At 41.8% G+C, this 23828-nt stretch overlaps 1 protein-coding gene across 5 annotated transcripts; it reads left to right on the top strand.

Moving 5' to 3' along the window:
* The first annotated feature begins 1343 nt into the window (after positions 1-1343).
* TMEM45A (transmembrane protein 45A) lies at positions 1344-23508 on the top strand. 5 transcript variants are annotated; one of them, XM_065676559.1, is made up of 7 exons: positions 1344-1598; positions 2669-2791; positions 12264-12473; positions 14594-14806; positions 15508-15692; positions 18236-18381; positions 20139-23508. In XM_065676559.1, exons 3-7 carry the CDS (start codon positions 12284-12286, stop codon positions 20230-20232), a joined length of 828 nt encoding a protein of 275 aa, XP_065532631.1. In that variant the 5' UTR covers positions 1344-1598; positions 2669-2791; positions 12264-12283; the 3' UTR covers positions 20233-23508. The 5 variants fall into 5 exon arrangements, with proteins under 5 accessions (XP_065532631.1, XP_065532633.1, XP_065532628.1 ...); XM_065676561.1 differs by lacking the exon at positions 2669-2791 and adding an exon at positions 2561-2609 and having other exon boundaries at positions 14720-14806; XM_065676556.1 differs by lacking the exon at positions 2669-2791 and adding an exon at positions 2561-2609.
* The last annotated feature ends 320 nt before the right edge of the window (positions 23509-23828 follow it).

The following is a 23828-nucleotide window of genomic DNA, read 5'->3' as shown; positions in this document are numbered from 1 at the left end:
TTTCCCCTTCACTACTTTCCAGCAGGTCAACCCCCAACCTGTACTGGTACATGGGGTTGTTCTTCCCCAGATGCAAGACTCTACACTTGCCCTTGTTAAATTTCATCAAGTTTCTCCCCGCCCAACTCTCCAGCCTGTCCAGGTCTCGCTGAATGGCAGCACAGTCCTCTGGTGTGTCAGCCACTCCTCCCAGTTTTGTGTCATCAGCAAACTTGCTGAGGGTGCACTCAGTTCCCTCATCCAGGTCATTGATGAAAATATTAAACAGCACCGGTCCCAGCACCGACCCCTGAGGAACTCCACTAGTCACAGACCTCCAGCTAGATTCTGCGCCATTGACCACAACTCTCTGCCTTCTTCCTTTCAACCAGTTCTCGATCCACCTCACTACTTGATCGTCAAGCCCACACTTCCTTAGCTTATCTATGAGGATGCTGTGGGAGACAGTATCAAATGCCTTACTGAAATCAAGAAAAACTACATCTACCGCTCTACCATCATCCCTCCACCTAGTCACTTCCTCATAGAAGGCTATAAGGTTGGTCATACATGACTTGAGCTACATTTCAATCTTTACATGAGGTTAATTTCACCCATAAATTTCCCAAAACAAAAAGTTTTTTGGATTATGAAAAGCAGAAATCTTAAATTAGGGGTCTTGGGGGGGTCTCAGAATTTAGTCCAAGTTATGACTAACTGGTGCCTCGGATTGGCTATTCCAACAGCCAGAGGAGAAGGTTGGAACACAAGAACTTGGTGCTGACAGGGGTGGAAAGGGTCAGGGAGGCTTCTGGTGTAGTTTAAACAGAGCTTCAAGTCTGATTATCAAAACTTCCTGGCAAATACTTCAAAGGAAGATTTTTCTGTATGCAAGGTTTGAGGGTTTTTCTGGTGTTCTCTGCTGGCTAATTTAACTTAGGTGGTGCAGCATAAGATGCCTTTCATTATACCGTGACTGACTCAGTAATGTCACTAACACCGTTTACTATAGCGTGGTGTTTGTAAATGAAACTGTGGCTTCATCCTTTCAATTTTATTTTTAGACATTCTTCTTTTGGATTCAGGGCTCTGCCGTACATTCCTGTGAAATTACAGGGGCTATAGCCACGGGTGCTCATTTTCGTGGAGAAAACCACTGAGGGGGAATAAAGGGCAAATAGAGAAAAACCTCTGTTACATCCAGCGATCAAAGGAGAGTTTGTGTGTCAGAAAGTCACTCTACTTTTCTAGCTTTCCCCAGCTTGCCCCGGCTAGCGGCAGCCCCTGTCTCCGGCCGTGAGCTCCCCCGCCACTCTGCTCGCTTCCGGCTTCTTTCGCTGGAAAACGGGGCGGGAGCGGTGAACAGGCACCGGGAAGCGCGGATTCAGCAGAAGCCTCTCTCTGTCCCGAGCCCCTTTTATTTGGCTCTGCCCCGGGTCCTCCCCGGCCAGTGGGGGAGGAAACCGCCCGTCCCCCACGGGGCCGCCAGGGGAAGGAACATCTGGGCAGCCATCGGGGGCGGGCGCGGCGCATCCCCTGGATGGAGCAGCTGGAGGAACCCGAGCCGGCTGCGAAACCCCTTGGAGGGGGCGAGGGAAGGCGGAGGAAGAGGCTGCGAGGTAAGGGCAGCTCGGGTCTCCTCAGCCCCGGGAGACCGACGGGAAGGGATGGAGGTCTCCCCCGCGCAGGCTGCTCCTCCGCGCAGTGCGGGCGAAGCGGGCTAAAAGCAGGGCGGGCGGCGGCGGTAGGGGTGGGGGGTGTTTCATATTCCCTTGTGAAAGGACAACTGCTGCTCCATGTTTGCCTTAGCTCGGTCGGCGAGGGGCACTCCTGAGGTAAAAAGCCCTGACGCGACTTTTAAATCTGAAGTAGCTCTGAAGGAGGTTGCTGGTGTTAAAATACGTCTGGCGCCCTGGCGTATTTTACCCTGTGTGTGAGAGTTTTTGCAGCAGTAGTTCAGGGTCGTTAAAGGGGGAATTGTTAGGGGTGTGAGTAAACGTTTGGTTTAGAGTTTCTCCTGTGTTTTTTTTTAACTCCCTCCCTCCTCCTTGAGTTACTCAAATGGAAATATACATCCAAACAAATCTCCTGGCAAAATCAAGAGAATTTAAATGTAGCCATGAATATTTAATGTATGAGAGAAACCTTCAAATTAGATTATCTCAGCCTCTCTATTCTATTTCAAAACAGAGTATCCCTTGAAAAAACACTTTCAGTCCCTGGATATGTTCAAATTTGTTTCATTTTTTTCAGTGATAAACCATATTCTTCTCTCCTAATACCACTTATTACTTAACACAATATCAAATATTTATTTTTTCTGATATTTCAGAGCTTAGGAACTGAAGTGCTTAAAGCCAAAATATTTATGCTTCTTAATTTTTAAAATTAATATTTGATAATAACTATGCAATTATCTACCTAGAACTTGTGTTTTCTCCAGTATGTATAACTTTTTTTGCATCACCTTATATTACTGTTTCTGTAGACCTCTTTAAATTATGGTATATGTCATACTGTAACTCACCAGTAATTTGCACTTTGTAATTTGTTTAAGGAATGTATTCTATATCCATTTTAGATGAAAATTCATCACTGACTCTGGGATTACCTTGCTGAAGTTTGCTCAGGTATCTTTTCTGCTATTCTGGGTTGCTTATGTGGAATTTTCCTGTATGCTTCTCTTTAGAAATGGAGCTGGGTAAACCAGACTGATTTCTCTCAGTTGTGGAGAGTGTGGTTATAAATACCTGCTTGGAAAAGAAAGTCAAATGAACCTAAGGAGTGGCTTCAATAATCATGCCTGTGTTAGGTAAACTTCTCCCTGCTTACTCTTTTCTTGCACACCAAGCCTGCCTGAAAGTATCATTTTACTCAGTACTGCTGATGGCCAGTACAGCAGCACAAAAAATGGGCCCCTTGTTTCCATCTGAAGACATACATGAATCAAGTGTCAAAACTCTTGTCAACTGGCTCCTAGTCTACTTGTCAGATGTGTCCAAACACGCCCCTGCCCGCTTGCAATTGGCAGCAGTAGTCATTTTGGTTGTCTCTTCCTAGCTATGAGCAAGGCAGGTTCCTAAACCCAGAAATTATAAATAATTATTGTTTTTGAAAAATCTTAGTTTTCAGTAGGGTGGCACTCTACTATGGCACTCCTATCTTACTGTGCTGCATGAGCCAGACCTTCAGTTCTGGCACTGCCTTTTGCTCCAGAAGATAAAAAGGAGACTTAAGTCCCTCCTAATAAATTTCTGCCTAAATTAGGGCCTGCTGTAACATTTCAGTTCTATCTGAGCAAGATTCTAAAACTCTTGCTCCACATAACCTGGCACTTGAGACATTTCTAAGGTACAGAGTGTAGCATCTGTAAGACCAGTGGTTTTGGAAGAGGATATAGCCCCTTGTGCAGCTGCTAGCCTGAATTACAAAGCTCCAACTCCATAGCATTGTTCTTGGCCCCTCTATTAATTCTGTTGTCTGAGGGGCAGCAGGAACTGAAGCTGTTGCTATTGTAGCCTTTCATAAAGAGGACTCTTCAGTTTCTGTTAGCGTTGCATTAGCACTAACTGATTCCCATTTAGTGAGTATGAGGTGGTGCTGTAAAAAGGAACTATACCTCTTTCCCTGATGCCTTCCGATTTTTCTAGATGGGCTAACTCAGACAGACATTTCTCCCAGCTATTATCAATGTTTCAGACTGTCTTGCCAACGTCCCCATTAGTGTTTCTCTCTCTTTTCTGATCCACACAGCTTTCTGCTGTTGAGAGTGTGTTTCCCCCAAGCAATAGTTGATAGGAGGCAGTGCATTCAGTCACCTGAATGCAAACAGTATATCAAACACCCTTATCTCAGCAGGGTCAAAGACAAGTCAGCCAAGGCAAAGCTCAAGGTGCAGATCCCACCTGCTCTGTTGCATAGCCTTATGGAAATTACTGACAAGAAAGCTTTTAATTTTATTTTTCCATATCACATACAACATAATGTTATACATAATGTTGTAATCCTCAAGCACTCACATCATTCATTACAGCACCAAATCTAGGAGATTTATTTTGAATCTGTTTGCTGTATAAGAGCCCTGAGGACATACACTACGTAATGGTACACCACAGCCAGACCGGATGGCTGAAGTTTACAAACCATTTAATCAAATAACTTCAGAAAGTACAGGTTTAAGAAAAGTGACTGGGCCTCAGCAAGAGGAGACAGCAAAATGCACCAATTTATCACTAGAGGCCAATAATCTGGACACACGTACCTCTGGTTTCCAGTCTCCTCCCTAGCAGGGGACAGGAGAAGTATCACCTGCTTGTTGTCCAGGTATGAGCTGTTATGAGCATCACATTGGCTAACTGACCTCATTTGTAATTTCTTTTGTAAGAAAATTGAGCCCTTCCTGTGAACACTGTCATGGACTTACCAGTGCTCTTGCTTTTGCTGAGATGAGCTCCCTTCCAGTTTTTGTCAACTTGAGACTGTCTTTAAACTGAAAGATTACTAGTATGCACAGCACAGCATCACACTTCCGTTTGCCATATTTTATTAATGAGTCACCCCATTGTAATTCAGTCACCCCGTTATCTAGTACTGTACATAATGAAGAGAAATCTTAATGCCTTTTCTGCACAGTCACTGGTGGTTATGGTAAGAGAGCAACCCTTGCCACCAAAGAATTATAACCATATTGTGGTCAGACAAGTCCTTCTCCAGGAAAAGAATTCCTCACTTTTCTCTTTCAGATCTGGTTTCTTTTCAGGCAAAAAAATACATTTTTAGACCATTCAAACACTTAATTTTCTTAATAGACTTCCCTTCCCCTCTTTTTTTGGGGGGGTTTGTGTCTTGTTTTCATCAAGAAGGATTTGGAAACATAACAATTGCAGCAACTTCTAGCAGTCTGTAAAGTGCTCTGAAAGTGTCAAATGCAGAATCTTTCACAGCCTGGGTGGTTATCATCTCTGTTTATGACAAATATTTGTCATAGTCTGGTGGTCCTGTCAGCTTTGCTGTCTTACGAGATTTTTCCACTGAAGCCCTGACTCAATAGTTAAGACACTGTAGGTCCATAAAAGGGATGCCAATAAGGACCAAACCATATTTTATTTCTTTTCCCTAAATCATTAGTAGATATATCAAACTTTAGCTCTCTTGACATTTTCCTAGGCTGCCTATCAGGAAGCAAAGAACATGTAGTTGAGCACATCTGGAACTACAAGAAAGATCCAGGGATTACACCCTACAAAACTGTTTTTTGTAGGGTCTCCAAGGAGCAATCTTCTTACTGGTAGTGTGACCTCTGCTTGACTATGGACCTTCAAGAGTATCTAAGGTCCTGCACAAGTTGTTTATTGAAATGTCTCCGACTGTTTCAAGGACAATAAATGGAATTAACTTTAAAAAAGAGAGCATACAGGAATTTCACTAGCTGGCACAATTCATGTTAAAACCAGGAAGCACTAATAGGGGAGCCATTCTTGTATGTCAATGAAGCACTCCTGCAGCACAGCAGTGGGATGTCGCAGCATGTCCTTCCACCACGCTGTCTGCCTGGCAGTACTTAGCTGCTGCTGCACACAGTCAAAACCTTGCTCGAGTCTTCTGGTTTGGGAGGAGAACTGTGCTCCAGCAGCACCTCACCTTGAGGGCAGCAGTCTGCTCTGACCCTCTGTGGGGAAGGGAACTGCTGCTCTGCATGGGGGACAGTCTAGAAGGTCACCCTGCAGGAGGCAGAAGCTACCGCGGGGCTCCTATGGGCAGGGAAGTGGCTGTGGTGGCTGAAGTCAAACATCCATCCTGAAGGAGGTGGCACTCTCATAGCTAAAGTTTGCAGCTTTATTTACCCTTTTTTTTCAGGCAGTGCTAGGAAATACTAGGTTTTATGGCCAATAAAGAAACTATGAATCTTTCACAGGAAAACCCAACTCTTATGTATCCTATACAATTGCAAGATTTTATTTCTTTTGTGTGTTTTTTTGACTTGGTGATGATCTGAATAAAAGGCTCCAACTTGGCAGTCCTGAAGACAAAAAATTTCATATCCACAGACTAGCAGCTGCTCTGATACCAAGAGCCAAGGGTAAGATCATTAAGGAGTGTTTGTTGTCCCTGGATAACCCCTGGAGTTATCTTGGCTTGACTATGGGAGCAGAAAGAGAGTCAGCAGATACACTGAAAACATGGAAAAGCCAGAAAACTGAGGGTCATGAGAGACGAAAAACTACAGTGAAGATCACTCAAAGGGCTGAGAAGAACATGTATCTGGAAAGGAGCTGTTGTTGACAAATGCAAGGCACTGAAAAAATAGGGTAGTTCAGGTTGTGGGTCCAAACTCAGCACTATGAGAGATTGCCTCTTGGAGTCTCTCCTTTCTTAACCCAATATATAAATTTCTTGACATTACCTCTTTAGGATTTTTGGGTTTCATCTGTGTCTTGTAGGCCTAAAGATTTTACCAAGGGTTGAATTCTTCTCTTACAGACTTCAGAGATGCCTACTCGTGACTTACTTTTTTCTCTTTTTGTTTTTTTTTGTTTTAATCTGAAAATCCTCATCTCCCACATAATTAAGCCAAAAATATAAAGGCTGTACTGTCATTTTTTAGGATTTCAAGAAGTCTTGAGTCCTGCTTTCATTAGCTTTAGTAGTTAGTTCCACTTTAATTCTGAAAGACCTATAGGTGAGTATTTTCTTAACACCAGAGCAGTGATCTCATCTGGAAGTGTGGGGCTGCAGTTGCTGAAATGCTTTTAGTCATTACATTAAATCAGCACTGCATTTAGTGAATAAAGTAATTACAGCAGACATTGGTTTTCAGATCAGTGTTGGTCTCCACGAAATTTACAATTGCAGGGTAAAAGGCACATGCCTTGTGAATATGTCTTTAACTGCAAGTAGGAAACCTTGGTACTGAACTAAACTTATCTGCTATATTCTTTCTCTTAGATGCATTCAAGTTTGCTAGATTCCAGTTTTCAGTAAAAGCTGTATGAGACTAGCTTGTGCACTGATTAGGGAGTGTTTGTGAATGGGTTATTTCCTCCTCTTATCTGGGTGCATTATTCTCACTGACATCATGATCAGTTCCTGCAGGTGTTATGGATAAAAACATTTTCTATCAAATATTATAAATGCCACATAATTTTTTCCTAATCTAGCACAGTTTTACCATTGCAGTAAATCTTCGTGTTTAACTTCTGTTATCATATGGCTCCGTAGCAGAAATGAATCTGTTGCAGCAGTGTGAGTCTGTGGCCACATCACTTGTGTCATTTCTGGAAAAAAAATCCTCATTTCTGGTCAACAGTCCTCTTTAACATCCCGCAGAGCTTAATAAACACAGGAAATTGCAAAGCATATTGCTGTGGCAGGAGAATGTGTAGGGAAGGGTAGCTGCCTGCTGCAGGGCTAGTTCTTGCTGAGCCAACACTTGCGTCTCCATCCAGTGCAGGTTATGCTGCTTGAGCCTCTGGCTTTTTTTAAAGGGAGAAGAAGGAAAAGGGGAATTAATCTAGCTCTTCAAGAAACCATCTAAGTAGCCATAAGTTTCTTCATACCACTTGCAAGTTTTGCCTTAGTCCCCACATGGGTGGCCTTAAGAGATCAGGAATTAAACTTGTAGATGTTAGGAAACATTCCTCCCCAGGAAGTTGGGAAGTGTTTAAATCAATCATGTAAGTCTGTTTCTTGCCTGCCTTTCATGCTTCTTCCGGTGTAAGCGAAGTAATTTTCTGGATTAAAAGACAGCTTTTAATACCCACAAAAATGCACACCTTTTCTTGAATGCTCACTCAGAAACTGCCTTTGCGCATCATCCTGTCCATTGCCAGCAGATCCACTATTCGCTTCTGACCCCAGGGAGTAAGATACAGCCTCAGCTAAGGGATGAGCATCCCAGGTACACAAAGCATTACTGCTATATAGGGAATTTGTAGGCAAACATCAACAATCACATTTGGTTGGCAAAGCTGGAGTGTAAAGCACTTGTGCAATATTATGCAGCTTTCTAATTGCTGGGAAAGCCTCAATCATGCAGAGTTTTGTGTGTTTATTGCAAAAAAATCATACTTGGAGTTTTCACATGTGAAAAAACAAAAAGCATTTCACATTCTCAGGTAGCAAGTAGCTGTAAATTATTCTTTCTCCTCATTCCAATCAGCTGCAGAAAAGTTGCATGGTACTTAAGAATTTCTAAACTACATTGACAGTTTTGTTTATTGCCATATTTACACCTCATTACCTTTTTCTCCAGTTGCCTTGTGACCACGGGCCCCTGGGCAGGGATCCTGGGGGTGCACAGATCAGGTAACAGGGGCAATTTGATCAGCAATGGTCAGTATATGCTCCCTGGAAAGCCAAACCCTGTCATCCATGGCAAGGGCTGTGACTGCGTGATGCTGGCTGTCTATATGTCTCTTGTAGGCATCAGCACTGGCATTGCCTGGTGAGGTTAGGAGCAGGATTTGGATAGGGTTGAGGCTGTGCAAGCAGGTCACCCACTGCGGGTACTCATGCAGCACCTGGTATGACTGGATGGCTTTGAGGGGCTCATGGCACTCAGCTGTGGGGCAGACTTGGGATTTTCTCTATTTGAGTCTCTGGCAGATGATGCACTTTAGGGGAAGGTGGTGGGCAGCAAGGAAGGTTTGCTGCCGAGAATGTGGCTGAGGCTCTCCCAGCACCCCTGGCCCTGAAATCACTGAGGACAAAAGAGGGCCTGGGATTTGCACAAGTTACAGCTTTGGTCTTCCAGTGATTTGTTTGCTACCTTATGGGATAAAATTCTCTAAAAAAATAAACCCTCAAATTTAGTGAGGATTATCATAACATGCTGATGCCATCTTTATCCAATAAATAGCACCTGACGTACTGTAACAGGCTGGCTCCCTCAGTGTTACACTAAGCCCCCAAACTATGCAATATCACCTGGTTTACTTGCAGGCAAAACTTCTCAGTCACATAAAACTGTGGGTGGTGGCAGTTGACTTCTAGCCTCACCAAAATACACTCTTGGGCCTGATAAGAGAAAATTCATGAATTCAAAATTTAAGGCGATTTCTGTCATAATGTTTTCAAGTTTACTAAGAATTTAAAGTGTAATTCATGTAAATCCTTTCTGAAGCCCACTGTGCTGTGATTCAGTGTTCTAAGGTGTGCCACAGCAGCTGACTCACAGATCTGATATGCCTCTTTCTAGAGAGATCCCACAAATAATCTCCAACATTTCTGGACAAACTCAAACTGAAGTTTACACTCTCTAAAGCAAATAATATGTGATCGTATTGCTTATAGTAAAACATCAATTTTTCTGGTTCTGTTTTGTTTATATTGGATATGCAACAGTAGCTACTGTATCAGACTTCTCTTCCCTTGTTCTTAAAAGCAAAAAATAGTTTTAAACAGAGTATCCTGGTGGATTACCCAGATTTAGAGCAGAAATATCCTGCAGTGATTAGAGCTCTAGCTAACCCAGGTGTGAATTTACAGACTGAGAATTACTTTTGAAGTTTTCTATACTGTGCAGTACAAATGCCATTAGCACACTGTTGTTTATTTTACTCTTATTGCTGCTGTACTCTCCTAATGGGAGGCTTTTCATGGGTTTAATTTACCTTTTTAATCCAGTATCTCCCTTTGATGTAGGTGATGTGAGTTACAGGGTAAATCTTCCTATTTAAAATGCTCAGTAGCTGTGTTGAATAATATCTAATGAATAAAGTCCTTCTAAGGAACGGTATTCAGTGAGACCAGACATATGCTGAGGAAAGGCCGCTCTCTACTCTTCCCCTCTTCCTTTCATGCAAAGAAGGGAAAAAAACAATGTGCTACAATGCCTTCCAGGCCAGGAAGTTTAAGAAGAACCAGAAATTAAGGCTTATAAAGCAAAACAAGTATTTCAAAGTTTAAAACACAGTTTAGGCAACTGTCTAAAACTTTAGCTCCCATTAATATTGCCCTTTCTTGAGGCAAACTATGGTGCAGTGAGTACTGGCAGTGATGCACAAGCTGGGCAGATTCTTTGAGCTAAAGATGTCCCAGAGTGAGGTACCTCTTCAGTGACACCATGGGGCTCAGTCTAACATGAGGGGCTGAGCCCCGCAGCCACACCACATAGTGCCTGACTCTGCTATAGGCTGCTCAAGACTGAGGAGTGCTTTCCTCACCTGCAAATAAAACAGGCATAAACCTAGCAGACCTTTCAAGGTGTTGAGGGAGGCAGAGGAAGCAGAGAAAGGCTCTCCCAACCCTTGGACTGCCACCTCCTCCTCCTCCATTTCTCAGCCCACCCTGGGCTGGGACCGGAGATGCTCAGCTCACAAGCAGGCTGATTTAGCACCATTAACACATGCTCAGCCCCAGGGAGGTTTAGAGACTAATTCAGCATTTTGTGAGTGGGATGGAGGTGGTCATCACCAACCTGGTGGCTGGGGGCCCGTGCTGAGAGCTGCCTGCCAGGTCTGTCGTTGCTTGCTCCTCCTAACAGCATTTGCTGCCCTGATCGGGGTGGCTAGCCAGCCACAAGGTGAGGCAAAGCCTCCCACAACAGCTCTAGGCATGGCACCCCTGTTTTTCTACTTAACAGAAGACAAGTAGCATGCAGGAGCCCTTCCCTAGACAGCAGAAATCCCAAATAGAGTCGTCTACATTTCATAAGAATAGATAAACATGTCCCTCATTCTCTCTTTGGCTGCCCCATGGCTGCCAGGTGCTGCTTCCCCAGGAGCCTTCCCAGGGCTCAGTGCAGGCACCTCTGCATGATTTCCTTCCAGTATGAAGTAAAAGGTACGCTCAGATGCCAGCACTTGGCACCTGTGAGGACACATCCAGAAATGGGCTTGCTTGGGCAACCAATATCATGTTTCCCTTTTCTTGTACTTCAGTAATACTTCCGTAAAAATTAGCTAAGTGGAGTTTTATCCAGGGAAAGCTTTTAAAACTCACCCCTCCCCTTCTGCAGAGCTTATACTGGGATACATCAGCTCTGGAAGAGGAGGGGACAGGCAGCTGGGACAGGCAGTAGGGACAGGACATCCTTCAGCATCCCTGTTTAAATCACAGCCTGCCTCACGCGACACATGAACATTTGTATTTTTTTAATTCTCCTTTGTGGCTATATAGGTCACGTTTCCTCATGCAGTTGAGTAATAGTCTTATGGCAGCTTAAGGATCTGTGCAAGTTTCTCTTCTTAAAAAAAATTCAAAATAACGCTTTCAGTGGAGCTTAGACTCCAGAAACAGGAGAGAGCTCACGCTACGTGACTAGACAGCATTATGTGAACCATCTGCAAGTACTCTATGGCCCACAAGCCACAGTTTAAAACTTCTTACGCAGAGCTGACCATATGAAATACTGGAAAGAAAAATATAGCAGAGCCTCCATATTCTATTCACAAACATACAGCTACAGTGTAATGTGGCAATCAGATTTGTAAATCAGCTACAATAATAACAGAAAATACAGATTTCCAATGATTCTAAGGTGGTTGTCCTTTATTTTAACCTCTGCAAAGATTTAGTATGCCTTTGTGTTGCACAATAACTCAGTTTATAATAACTTAAAGAAAAATTGCAATTTAGTATTAGAACTGTCACTTTAATGAAGAAGCTATTGGAGCTAAGTTAACTTGGTTTTATTAATGGCACTGCTTTTAAATAACTGTATAACATTAGCTAATAACCTTATCACTCAGTGTACTTGGTGTACTTGATAATGTGCATCTAATTGTGGGTGCATAATTCACCTATCAAATACTGAGAATGGCTTGATGTTTGTAAATCATAACAAGACTTCAAATTGGAATACAAAATACAATTTATTAGTGAATAGCTACTCATTGTATCTTTGTACAACTTGGATTTCCTTCAGTCAGGCATTGTCTTGATTTCTGTTTGTGGAGTGAGGAAACAGAAAACCCCCTCTAAAGGTGAAAGAACCAAGTTGTGAATATTCATGTGTCTCTTTTGCTAGTATAACTTCAACAGCATGACATAGCGCACTATGGCATGTTTTCTCTCACTTTGCCAACTGCTAGTTCTGTATTTCAGGTCAGATGCCTTGCAGTTGGGTCTTTTACTTTGATTCTGCACAGCTATGAAACTGGGGATACTGGCTGGGTGTTTGGAATAACCAGTGAAGATTAGTACCCACATTGATTTTTAAATAGAGTGTGAGGGCTTAGTTCTATGATACTTTTTTTGACCTATGCAAGGAGATACGTTAAAATTATAACCCACAGAATTCTCCTGCTACTCCCATAATCCATATCCATTTGTTTCACCTTCAGGTGTTGCCTAGCAGTAAACCATGGGCAATTTCAAAGGGCATGCCCTCCCTGGAAGCTTTTTCCTTCTTTTTGGCTTGTGGTGGTCAGTGAAGTATCCACTGAAGTATGCCTGTCGAAAAAACAAGAATGCTTGCTACCTTGGTTCCAGGGCAGGATTTCAGCGCCTGGAGTTTTTAGAGGGGATCATCAAAGCTGTCTTTGCCCTGATCGGTAAGTAAGGTGGGCTGACAATTAAAAGGCTATGTCTTTTAACACCCTTTTTTTCTTTTTTTTTTTTTTCTCTGATAAAACATCTCATTGTGTTTTGGTGTTTTGTCTTTTAAACACCAATAATCTAAGAACTAGTGGGGCTACTGCTATTAATTACACAGTTATGACCATAAAAGGGTTTCCATCCATAGCACTTTTCTGGAGCTGAGTCTCCTGACAAGTTCACAGCTGGTCTGAGTGTTCATATGCTGTTCACTACTTCAGGGAGGGAAAAAAGATATTTAGGCAAGGGGCTCTCACATGCAGACTGGGAGCACCAGACTGTGGGGGCATTGCTCTGCTGTTTTGAATCCAACCATCTTAGATGTCGGTAGTCTCCACTGAGTTATTGATAAAATATGTAAATGCAGATGCTTCTCCACTGGTGTCATTTAAAGTGAAAAAATTCACAAAGAAAGACTGAACTCCAGATGTTATTGCTGCAGAACTGTTGCAACAGGGTGCTGGTGGAGGCCTGTTTCTCCTTCTGTTGTGGACTGGCCTGGGTACAAAGCCACAGGGATGGTTTAGTGAGTTGTGCAGCCAACTGGAAGTGCTTAGTTCTTGTTTATGTTCCAGCAGGCTGTATGTTAGCAATTTATCTTTCTAGAATAAGTAAGTTAAATAACAGGGGGCCTGGGGAGCTCAGCACATGTAGCTTTCAAGTTGAAAAGGATCTTTATTTTTAGTATTTTTAGATTCTACCTGTCTACTCTTCTTTAGAGTCAGAGTTGCTTGGTTTCTGACCAAGGTGCAGGCTGTGCCAAAATCTTTTTCTTACTCTTCTTCAAGATCAGCTTTGAAAAGGTACTGTGAGTACAGTACTTTGATATGCCTTAAAAAATTATAAAACCCTAAATAATAGCATTCATTTTGAGGTGTGAGCAGGGACGTTTTTCTTACAGATCTCCCAGTCAGTGTCTAGAGGTAGTTGGGCAGCTAAAATACTCATTTAGCCTTTTTATTTTCACCATGAAACAAAAAACTATTATTTTAACATATGGTAATTTCAGTTCACAAATGTGGACAAGAAAACCTGGTGAGGACAAAGAATAAAAGTAGCAGAAAGAGTAAACCCTGTTGTTTCTGTGTTAGGAAATTTGAAATAAAGTTGGAAAAGTATTGCATTTGCACTGCAGCATATCTACTTATACAGCATGATGCTAGCCTGTGCTTTATAAGCAATGTATTTAACTTAAAAGTTTTAAAGCGTAACACATTTTAAATCCTTCCCAAGCTTCACTGATTATATAAAGTATCTGAAAGCAGCTTTCCTCTTGCTGGAGTACTGCAGCTAGTTAGTAAGACACTGAGGGGGCCAAGGTAAGGGAGGCAATGGAGCAGCAATTCAAATACTAACTTGGTATACATTCTCATGGGATTTTTAATAACTGCATAGTGGAGGGATTTCCTTTTATGGCTTTATAGGAAAAATCCCCTTTGAACTAAGAGTCTGAACTCTGCCATCCTGCACATTGTAGGGGACTGAAATGGTAAATCTTTCTTTTGGGGACTTTAGCATGTGTTATACTCATGTTTGAACCACAGGAGAAGGCAGCTGAAAAATTCAGTTAGAGGACTACTACAATAGCAATTGTTAGGAAAAAAAACCAGCACAGAATAGCTGTTTGCTGCTGGAAACTGCAAGATGCAGATAGTCCAACCAGGAGCAGAGATGAAGCCTGGTTTTCCCTGGCTTTCTCTTCTCTGAATTACGTGATGCTTAATATATGCTATAGCTCACTCTGTGGTCTTCCCATCAGCAAAGCAGCTTATTTTGTCTCTCCTCCACCTACTGCCTATTTTCTTGTAAACTTATATAAAATTACTATCTTTGAGACCTCTGTGCATTTTCACTTGAATTTGGACATGTTAAAAACTTTATTGCAAATGGCTAAACTGGGCAGAAGGGAGGAAAACGTAGCAACCACCCAGAGCAATCCTCAGGCAGCCTGACTAAATCTCAAATTGACTGGTGTTATGCTGCATCAGAATATATTGTTTCCTCTATTGTTTGTATAAAGACTTATCAGCACCTTAAGCATCAGGACAAAAAGTTATACGTTTCATTTTATGTGCAGGAATGGTGGCTGAGCAGTTTGTTCCTGATGGACCTCATCTGAAGCTGTACAATTATGAGGAAAAGCACTGGGATCACCTCATGAACTGGCAACATGCTACCATGTACCTCTTCTATGGCATTTCAGGGTTGGCTGACATTGTGGCTCATGGGACCAGTGCACTGCCAGTGGCCATGGACAAGATGATGCTTTCGTTAGCAGTGTTTATTGAAGGTCAGTTTACCTCTCCCTGCAGAAGTGTGTGTGAAACTTGCACAGGGGAATGCATCTTGGGTCTCACATCAGTCTTAGAGAATGAGCCTGGAGGAGCTGGGTGTTTAACTCTCTGAAATGCCTAAGAAAGATCAGTCTTGGTCTTCCTTAAACTGCCCTGCAGCCCAGAGCATGATCACACATCCTAGAGCGGTATCTGTGCTTCCCAGCTGGCTTAGATAGCAACAGAAATGTTATAAAAGTAGCAGCACAAGCCTGTTTTGAATAAGTGCTCAGTAGCTCAGGTATGTGCTTCAATGTATGTACAGACATGGCCCACAAGTTAGAGTGCTTTTTCACTTGCACAGCAATCACATGTTGAAATTGCACTGGAGACACACTCATTTTGTGTTTTCTGTGCACACATAGATCCCTCTATGCTATGCTATGTGCACTGCAGGCACAGATGAATGACAGTTTTTGTTAATGTGTTTTAAACGAAGGGTGGCAGAGCTACAACTTCCCATGCAATTTCCTGGTCTGAACTGAAGAGTGGGAGTACACATTACTTAAGAATTAGTCTTAAAAATTGCTGTTAGTTCAACTAAGAAGGTGATATTGGCATGAAGAGAAATGCTAAAGGTTCACTGTTTTATGAAAACAAATGCAAGGAGATTTCAAAGGAAGAAAGTATCTTAAAATGATCACTTAATTTATTCCAGGTTTTCTGTTTTGCTACCATCTTCATGGGAGAGCCATGCTGGATGTTCACGTTCATCAGTTACTGCTGTTTGCTATCTTTGGAGCTGCTATCTGTGTATTTCTGGAAGTTTTCTTCCGTGGCAGTATTGTGCTGGAGATGCTTCGTACCAGCCTTTGCATATTACAAGGCAGCTGGTTCTGGCAGGTAGGTCACTTTTCTGCCTTAGGAACTTCTTCCTTCACCAAAATTAGTGATTCAGCCCTTTGAAGATGTTTCATAGGGGGTGTAATATGCCTTTTAAACACAGACCTAAAAGGACTCATAGAAAACAATGCACTCTTAATGTCCCTTTTAAGAGATAAAAGTATTTCTTCTATCAATTTTACAGAAGAAGAAGCAGAAGCTATTTTACTTCTTGTGCATTTTATCAATAAAAAAAGCTAAGGAGGTTTTCTTGAGCTCTCCCTTGTTCACTGACCATTCTTTCAGACCCCTGTAACGTCCCGTTCCAAATCCACAAGCCAAATGGCAGTGTTTTTAAGAGCCCAGCAATATATGCTGTTCTTTATGAAGACAATCTGTCAGCTGCTGGAACAGTGAATAGATGCCCAGCGGAGTACTGGATGGATGAGGCAATGCACTCATTGACGTTGCCCAGCTCAAAAGCTATTTAAGCTCCCAATCTGCATTAAGAAACTGGGTGATGCAAAGCCTCCTGCTTTTCCCGGGCTCTGGAAACTGAACAAAAGAAAAAACAGCTGAAACTGTGATATTTCAAGGATGTGGCTCCCAAAAGGACTCTTCAAAATGCAGCTTCCATGCCCTCACTTACTTGTGATTCTATCCAATTAACAGATATTTGATAGTGACCCTGTCTCTACTGTCAGAACAAGAGAAAGCAGCTCTGATTATGTTGTGTTGCTTGTGATCAGCCAGGCCCCTGTGCAGGAGCAGCAATTTAGGGGGGTTCAACAAACAAGTCTGATACCCCTGGGGCCTATACATGGGGTATATATATGTCTGCTGCCCAAAGGACCCAGCAATAAAGGTCAAAAAAACCCTAGAATAGGAGAAAACAGAAACAAACAGCTCATTCCCCTCATAACTAAAAGCTACAGATAACATTCCTCACTGGAAGTGGTGGAAGGCAACTTTCAACTCTCAGGCATATTTCTGAGGTGCCCAGTATGCCTGGAAATTTCTTCTAGTGGTTCATTTGGCGGTGTTCAAGGCCAGGTTGGACAGAGCCTTGGGTGACGCAGTTTAGTGTGAGGTGTCCCTGCCCATGGCAGGGGGGTTGGAACTAGATGGTCTTAAGGTCCTTTCCAACCCTAACTATTCTATGATCTCATAACAAAGAAATAGGAGCGCTAGTTCTGATGTGTGTTTCATCTTATAGTGGAGAACTGAGGTCACTCCAGAGAGTTTTCTTTACAGCATGTCTAGACTGGCTTCACTTTTTTATATACTGGCCTGACATGATGAAAAAAAATGTTTGCTGTTTCTTAGGAGAACTGGACACTCAGCACCAAATCAAATATCTAAATACTTGCTCTGGCAAGAAGACAGACCTCCTCAACGGCAGTATTTTTCTATAAGTGAACTCAAGAACCTGGTGCTGCAGCACTTCGTTATTTATTTTCTTGTTTGTACACTTTTTATTGGTGATTTAAGAAGCTTTACATAAGAGGAATTAGACACAACCATTTATTCTTTGTTGTCTGTCCAGTCTAATTTTAGAGCAAGTTATTTCTTTAGCTCTGGAGGCAATGTGTTTTTTGGTTCAAAGTGAAAAATCGAAGAACTAAAAATACAAGCAATTTAAGTGTGGCTTTTTTCACACCTGCAGGAGACTTCAACCATATGTGCGACTGAAAACCACATACTGGCTGCAGCATGACAGATTTATAAAAAGTAAAGGGGCCTTCTGCATCATCAGCTCCCTCATTCATTGAATTCTCTGCATGGAAATGCAAAATGCTCTCCTCCCATCCTTCTTCCTGTCTTCTTCCCAGCTCCTAAATTCTCAGCTGAACGGCTGAGCCATGACTCTGAAGAGTATTAGGCAGTACAGAGGACCAGTACTTGTCATGCAGACCCCTGTGTAGCCACAGGAATACTAGCTTCCCACCTTATGCATTAATATGAATTTGATCTTTTCCAACTCTGAATATACAAAATAGCTATGTATTTCACGTGGCCTTATAGCCTTGGGTGACAGCTCCATTTTTAAGTAATTTCAAAACCTGACCTTTTCCCTGGATGGCCCAGAAGAAATAGACTTATGTTCACCTTTACTTATTAATTTATTATTCATCTTCAGAACCATGTAGCACATTCCCAGACACTGTTGGGAAGAAGTGAGTCAGTGCAAATGGCCGGGTGGGCTTTCTTGTTGGTGATGTGTTTGCAGTTCAGACCACACAAGGCTGAGCACTGGCCCCTTTCCATACAGTACATAGCTGTGATTGCTATGGGACTTGTTGGGCAGGGTCCTTAATTCTCTGGGCAAGAGCAGGGGTTTCTTGGGACAGGCTCTGCATCTTCAAAGGCACTTCTGCACAGAACTGTGTAAAATCATCCATTGCATCTGAGTGTGACTGCAAAATTGTTTTTAATAATAACCACAGAAATAATCAGCACTTAGAAAAAAGCGATGTCTGCCTTGTGATAGGTAGCACAAAACATGATACAGCAAAGGATACACATCAGATTACTTTTGCTAAATATCTATTATTTTATTACAGATTGGCTTTGTGCTTTATCCTCCAAATGGGAGGCCAGAGTGGAATCAGATGGATCATACCAATATGATGTTCCTGACCATGTGCTATTGCTGGCATTATGCCTTTGCTTTTCTTATACTTGCAGTCAATTATACAATCGTCAGCTGGTAAGTTATTTGAAACACTAAAACTTTGGAAACTTGTCTATTTAGTCTAGCAGAAGCTTAGTTTTAGAAATGTCTCAGTGACAAATCAAGTTTTCTACAAAGTAATTAATTGTCTTTCAAGGTAAAATAAAAATAGGTATTGTTAATCAATGAAGACAACATGACTCACTGCTTCAGTAGAAAGGGGAAAAATATTCATGAAGTACAGCTCTGAAAGGATAATGCTTCTCACTTAAAAGGAGTTCTTTCTTAATAGTGTTTCATATATGTAAGTGCATATGAAGTTAGAAGTTTTTCTTCCTACAGCATCTTCTCTCCCAGTGATCATCTCTAATTCCAAGTGACTTAGTCAGCAAGCTTCATGACTTTGAAGGTTATTGGACAGGTGTCATTGCTAGCAATTCCTGTGATCAGACATGATTTCTTTTCCACTAGCCAGTTTCATCCCCCCATTTCTAAAGTTAGACTTTTTTCTCATGTTAATGCTGATAAAATTACAACCACAGTGTTAAATTAGTTATAAAAATGAGCCTGATTCTGCCACGTGTGATCACCTGCCTGCAGGACCTTACCAAGCCTTTGCCTGCACTGTTCTAAACATGCTTCTTACCCCTTGGTTTACCCTTACCATCCTAATAGCCCTATTTTATCAGGCTTTGGCTGCATGCAGTTCTTGAAGTCTTGCAAGATCTCAGTCTTGCAAGAACTGAGATGCCAGTTCTTTTTGGATCTTTTGTCTGAAAGGCACTGACATTCAAGGCTGGGTAACTGGTTTGTTGTGTAAAGAATGGCAACCGTAGAGTAGGTGACAGCAATCCTACATCCCTTCTGATGCTGGAAATGGCAGCTGCTGCAGCATGTCTTACAAACAGTATGTTCAGGTAGTATCATTAAATGTAGCACATACTAACATCATGGTACATGTTTGCATTGTACGGTTGTCACTCATGCTAACATACAGCTATTTACAATCAAGGCTTATGGTTAAATACTGCCCAGATTCTGCTTGAAAGCAGAAGCCATCTTTACAATGTCTTCCACAGTGGCCTGCTACAAGTCTTCATACACCAGTCACCCTAACTCCCTGATGAGGTGCAGGAGTTAAACAGTTTTTAACCATATAAAAATGGCCAGATAAGCCTTTGAGTTTGTCCTGGGTTCAGCAGTAGCAGTCATTTTTTCTCAGTCTTAGTAGCTGGTGCAGTGCTGTGTTTTGACTTTCGGCCTGGGAACAGCACTGATAACACCGATGTTTTCAGTTGTTGCTAAGTAATGTTTAGTCTGACCAAGGACTTGTGAGTTGCATGCTCTGCCAGGGAGGAGGGGAAGCCAGGAGGAAGCAGAGACAGGGCACCTGACCCAAACTAACCAAAGAGGTATTCCATACCACAGCACGTCATGCCCACTATATAAACTGGGGGCAGTTACCTGGAAGGGTTAGATCACTGCTCGGTCGGGCTGGGTATTGGTCGGCAGGTGGTGAGTGGTTGTATTCTCTTCCCTTGTTATTTCCCTTCTCATTATTATTATTGGTGGCAGCAGTAGTGGTTTGTGTTATACCTTAGTTACTGGACTGTTCTTATCTCAACCCATGGGAGTTACATTCCTTTCAATTCTCCTCCCCATCCCTCCGGGAGCAGGGGGAGGAAAGTGAGGGTGGGTGAGAGAGTGGGCTGCGTGCTTTTTTCTGGGTTGCCACCTGGGCTTAAACCACAACAGAGTTACTATTGGCAGCGCTCATTTTTTGTTGTTTTCAGGGCAGTTCGTTCAAAGGTTAAACAGTCCCAGTCCATGGAGATGAGATTACTGAAGACATCTGAACGAGATCAGGAATCAGAAGATGAAATTTAGTATGAATATGGCTTGACTAGTTTACCTGCTCTACCATTAGGCTAACTGATACCTCATTTATGGATTTTTTTTAACATCTGATTCATTCTTTACTACAACTTGCTATGCAAATATCCAAGAGTACTATCTACATCTGCACAGTTACATCTTTATTAGTGGAGGGTAAGCTTTGTATCGATTTGCAGCAGTTGCACTAATACCTAGCTTACCACGTGCTTCAAAGAAAACCAGACTAATATTAGACAGACTTGAACTGGATAAGGTGGCATGATGAAGTCTGTGTGTTTGCCTCATTAATAGCTAAGCAAAATGCTTTCCGGCTGCTGCTGAATGGACCCAAGTTTCCATAATTACAGTGTTCAAGTAAGTGTGTTTGTTGCTCTGCAAGTAACTGTGCATAAATAACTGTGCAGACCTGGAAGGAGTAGTACAAGATGAAAAATCAGAGTTTTGCAGCTGTCTTGTATAACACTTCTGTGTCTCTGCTTGTGGCTTTATGCTGAAATATAGTCTGTTGAAAAGCAGAGGTGCTCTCTCCTGTTGAAAAGAGAGGGTACTTTCCCCCGTGCTCACTGTTGTTTGGGATGTGCTCCAACCGTAACAAAAGGGAAATAACTGATATGGCAAAAGTCATCAGAAAATGATGTTGCATGTAAGCGCACTGCCTGTAAGGGGCAGACTTTCGCTCTAAATATGTCTTCAAAAGACTGCCATGGGCACCTTGTGGTACAGCAGCACTTAAACTCTGTTTTCCAGAGGATTGAGAATGGAATTCATGCTGGTGGCCAGCAGCCATTTTACACATGCATCAGTGATAAGGTGGTCATGGTAAGATGGTCATTCTGGAAAACGGCCTCTTCCCTTTAAAACTCCTTCTAAAGATACTATTTTCTTATTATTTTCTTATTATTTTCCGAAACAGGCTAAGGCAGGACAACAAATTATGTTCAAATAATGCCTGTTCATCAGGTTTGGTGTTGTGGAAGTGTGTTTCTTTTATTATTCAAACATTTCCAGATGCTCCTAAGGGAATGCAGAGCTGAACTCTGTTAGATGAATGAGATTTGTAGGATCTGGTCCCTCCACTTCTGAGCTTCCTTTAAATTTTTCCAGTGTGAACCAGAAAAATTAGTAGCATAAAATTACTAATTGCAGTGAGAATGTTGCTTAATTTAGCTAATAATATAGTTTGTAGCTCAAAGGGATCTCAGGACTCAGATTAAAAAAAGAAAAATTAAAGGCTTTTTCTAAAACTGTGTAACCTTCATTGCAACATAAGCATTCACTTCATTTTTAAGATCTACCTTTTATCTCCCATTTTTCAAGCAGTACCTTCCTTAGCTGCACATGCTATTAATGCTGAATTTTAGACTGCGAGATTTATCAATGTGTTTCCAAAATCAGTGGTGCTGTTTACTTTGAAGGACATCTTCAGAAAGTGCTTTGTTTCTTATATGCAGGATCAATGCAAGTTTCTTCACTGCTCTTCTTGATAAATATATTTGATACTGTACAAATATTAAGGTGCTGTATCTCTAAAATAAAGGGATAGCCTCAGAAGAGAAGCATAATAAACTGGCTGAGCTTTCTTAGAACACTTAGAAGACTTCAGTTGGTAATTCTTTAGATTATTTTAGATATTTGCCAAGTATTGTGAAATAACACTTGTAATCAGATGTCAAGCTGTCCACATGAACCTACTTTGGAAAGCAGGAATAGTTGGCTTACAGACATTTCCACATTTACAAATGTAAAATGGGAAACTGCTGTTTGCTAAGCAAAGATCACCACTTTTCTTAATAATTGTGGTGCTTTTCTAAGTACCTTTTTCTGAAGGCTCTTGGAGATTGTGGCGAACTTTAATGAAGTCTGTCTTAGGACACTCTTGTAAGCTAGGTTTTGGTATGGCATTTTTGTAGCTCCATGTGTCAGCTTTACAGTGATCTCACTATAAACTCTGAATTAATTTTTACTCCACTCTGCAAATCTAAGACTTGAGTTTCATTGCTGTGGTTCCATTAAAATTGGATTTTCTGTTGGCATAAGCAAGAGGGAAGATCCATGGCTTTGCTGAGGAGCTTACCTGTTAATTGCAGGAGGGATACACTGGTGAAATAGTGTGTCATTACACCCAGCTATAATCTTACCTTCATTACACCACATTATTCTTGTTTGTAAATTGTTGGGACTATTTTAAAGGCCAGATTTTTTTCTGGTTAGAATGGTTGGGGTACAAAGCTTCTGCAGTGCTGGGAGTGAAGACGATGGTTATGTACCAAAGAGAACTTGGGAATTATTACAGAAGTCTGTTGTGATAAGCCCAAATCAGTTGACAAAGTGAACCTCATGGGATTCAGTGATCTGAGTGAACATGGAGAGTGCTCAGCAAACGCTCCTTTCAAAAAAACTGCTTTTTCAGAAACAAGAAGTGCCAGTACTTGAATGTCGTGGCCAGAAGAGTGGCTGCCTGACACAATTCCCCTGTGACTGCCTCAGCCTGGTGGCTCTGGCTCTGTCCCTATTTATATCCAGCAGTTGCTGCAGGTGTGTGCATTTTCTTCCCAGAAAACATGAGCAGGACTCAGCCTCCTGAGAGGTATCGCCTGTATCTCTTTCGTCTCCCTGCTGTGAATCTCCCATAAACGATCGGACAACTGAACGAATAAGCCCATCAGACACATCTGCTGGTTTTGGTGCAACCATGCTTTGCAAAGATGCTTTTGAAGAAACTCAGCCTGGAGGCTAATGCAGTCTGTGACACAGAACTGTAGGACAGGCTTCTTACAAAAACTCTTTTTGCATTGAGGAAAGTGGTATTGCATTATTAAGGTTGAAGAAATGCAAGGAAAAACAGATCCTGAAGCCTCAAAGAAATTATAGTCTCTTGGATTTTATTTGTAATGCTTTTATGCCTGCTATATTTTTGGTGCCACAAGGGAAAGAAACACCCTGTTTCATGGTGGGTTTTTGCTATACAGAACACTTTACCCATTCTTCTCAAGCACTGTTCAAAAGAGATGCTCAGGAACAGTAAGGTAACTATTACAAGTTAGAAGGTACAACATTCAGCATTTCACTAGCAACAGATTTTGCTTGAGTTGAATGAGTGGAGGGAAGTCTGACAAGTTTACAAACACCACCCAGAAAAAGGTAGCTGCTCTCAAGAAAATTGAAATTATTGTTAAATATTGGTGCTTCTGAAAAACCGCATGGTGGTTTATAATAGACAAGATATGCCTGTAATATTATTTAAATAAAATTGATTTATTCATATAAGATGTCTCTCATGTTTCAGGGGAAAAAAATATGCATTTATGGGGTATGATAAACATGTTACTCTCATAGCCAAGCCAGACATTTGAGCAAGTTGCCCACCCAGACATTTGAGTGAGTTGCACTCAAATTCAGGAAAGGTCAGTGTTGCCTTGTCAAATTCCCTTGATTCTGTTATTTAATCATAATTTACAACACAGTTGAAAGCAACTCTTCTTAAGGTCTGGGGAGTACGATCCGTGAAAGTCAAATGCTATGGAAAAAGGAGGTCCCAGATCTGGACCTGGTCTCCTGTATCATACATAATGGAGCAGCCAGCAACC

The sequence above is a fragment of the Lathamus discolor genome, chromosome 4 (assembly GCF_037157495.1).
Source record: "Lathamus discolor isolate bLatDis1 chromosome 4, bLatDis1.hap1, whole genome shotgun sequence".
Lineage (NCBI taxonomy): Eukaryota > Metazoa > Chordata > Aves > Psittaciformes > Psittacidae > Lathamus > Lathamus discolor.
Note: the sequence above shows the minus strand (reverse complement) of the source record. Positions and strands in the feature narration are given on the sequence as shown.

What these genes read in the sequence shown, in the direction of transcription:
- TMEM45A (XM_065676560.1), top strand. Translation starts at nt 12,284, where the DNA reads ATGGGCAATTTCAAAGGGCATGCCCTCCCTGGAAGCTTTTTCCTTCTT. An exon ending in GTTAGCAGTGTTTATTGAAG is followed by an intron (nt 14,807 to 15,507) that starts GTCAGTTTACCT and finishes AATTTATTCCAG; the next exon opens with GTTTTCTGTTTTGCTACCAT. An exon ending in AATTATACAATCGTCAGCTG is followed by an intron (nt 18,382 to 20,138) that starts GTAAGTTATTTG and finishes TGTTGTTTTCAG; the next exon opens with GGCAGTTCGTTCAAAGGTTA.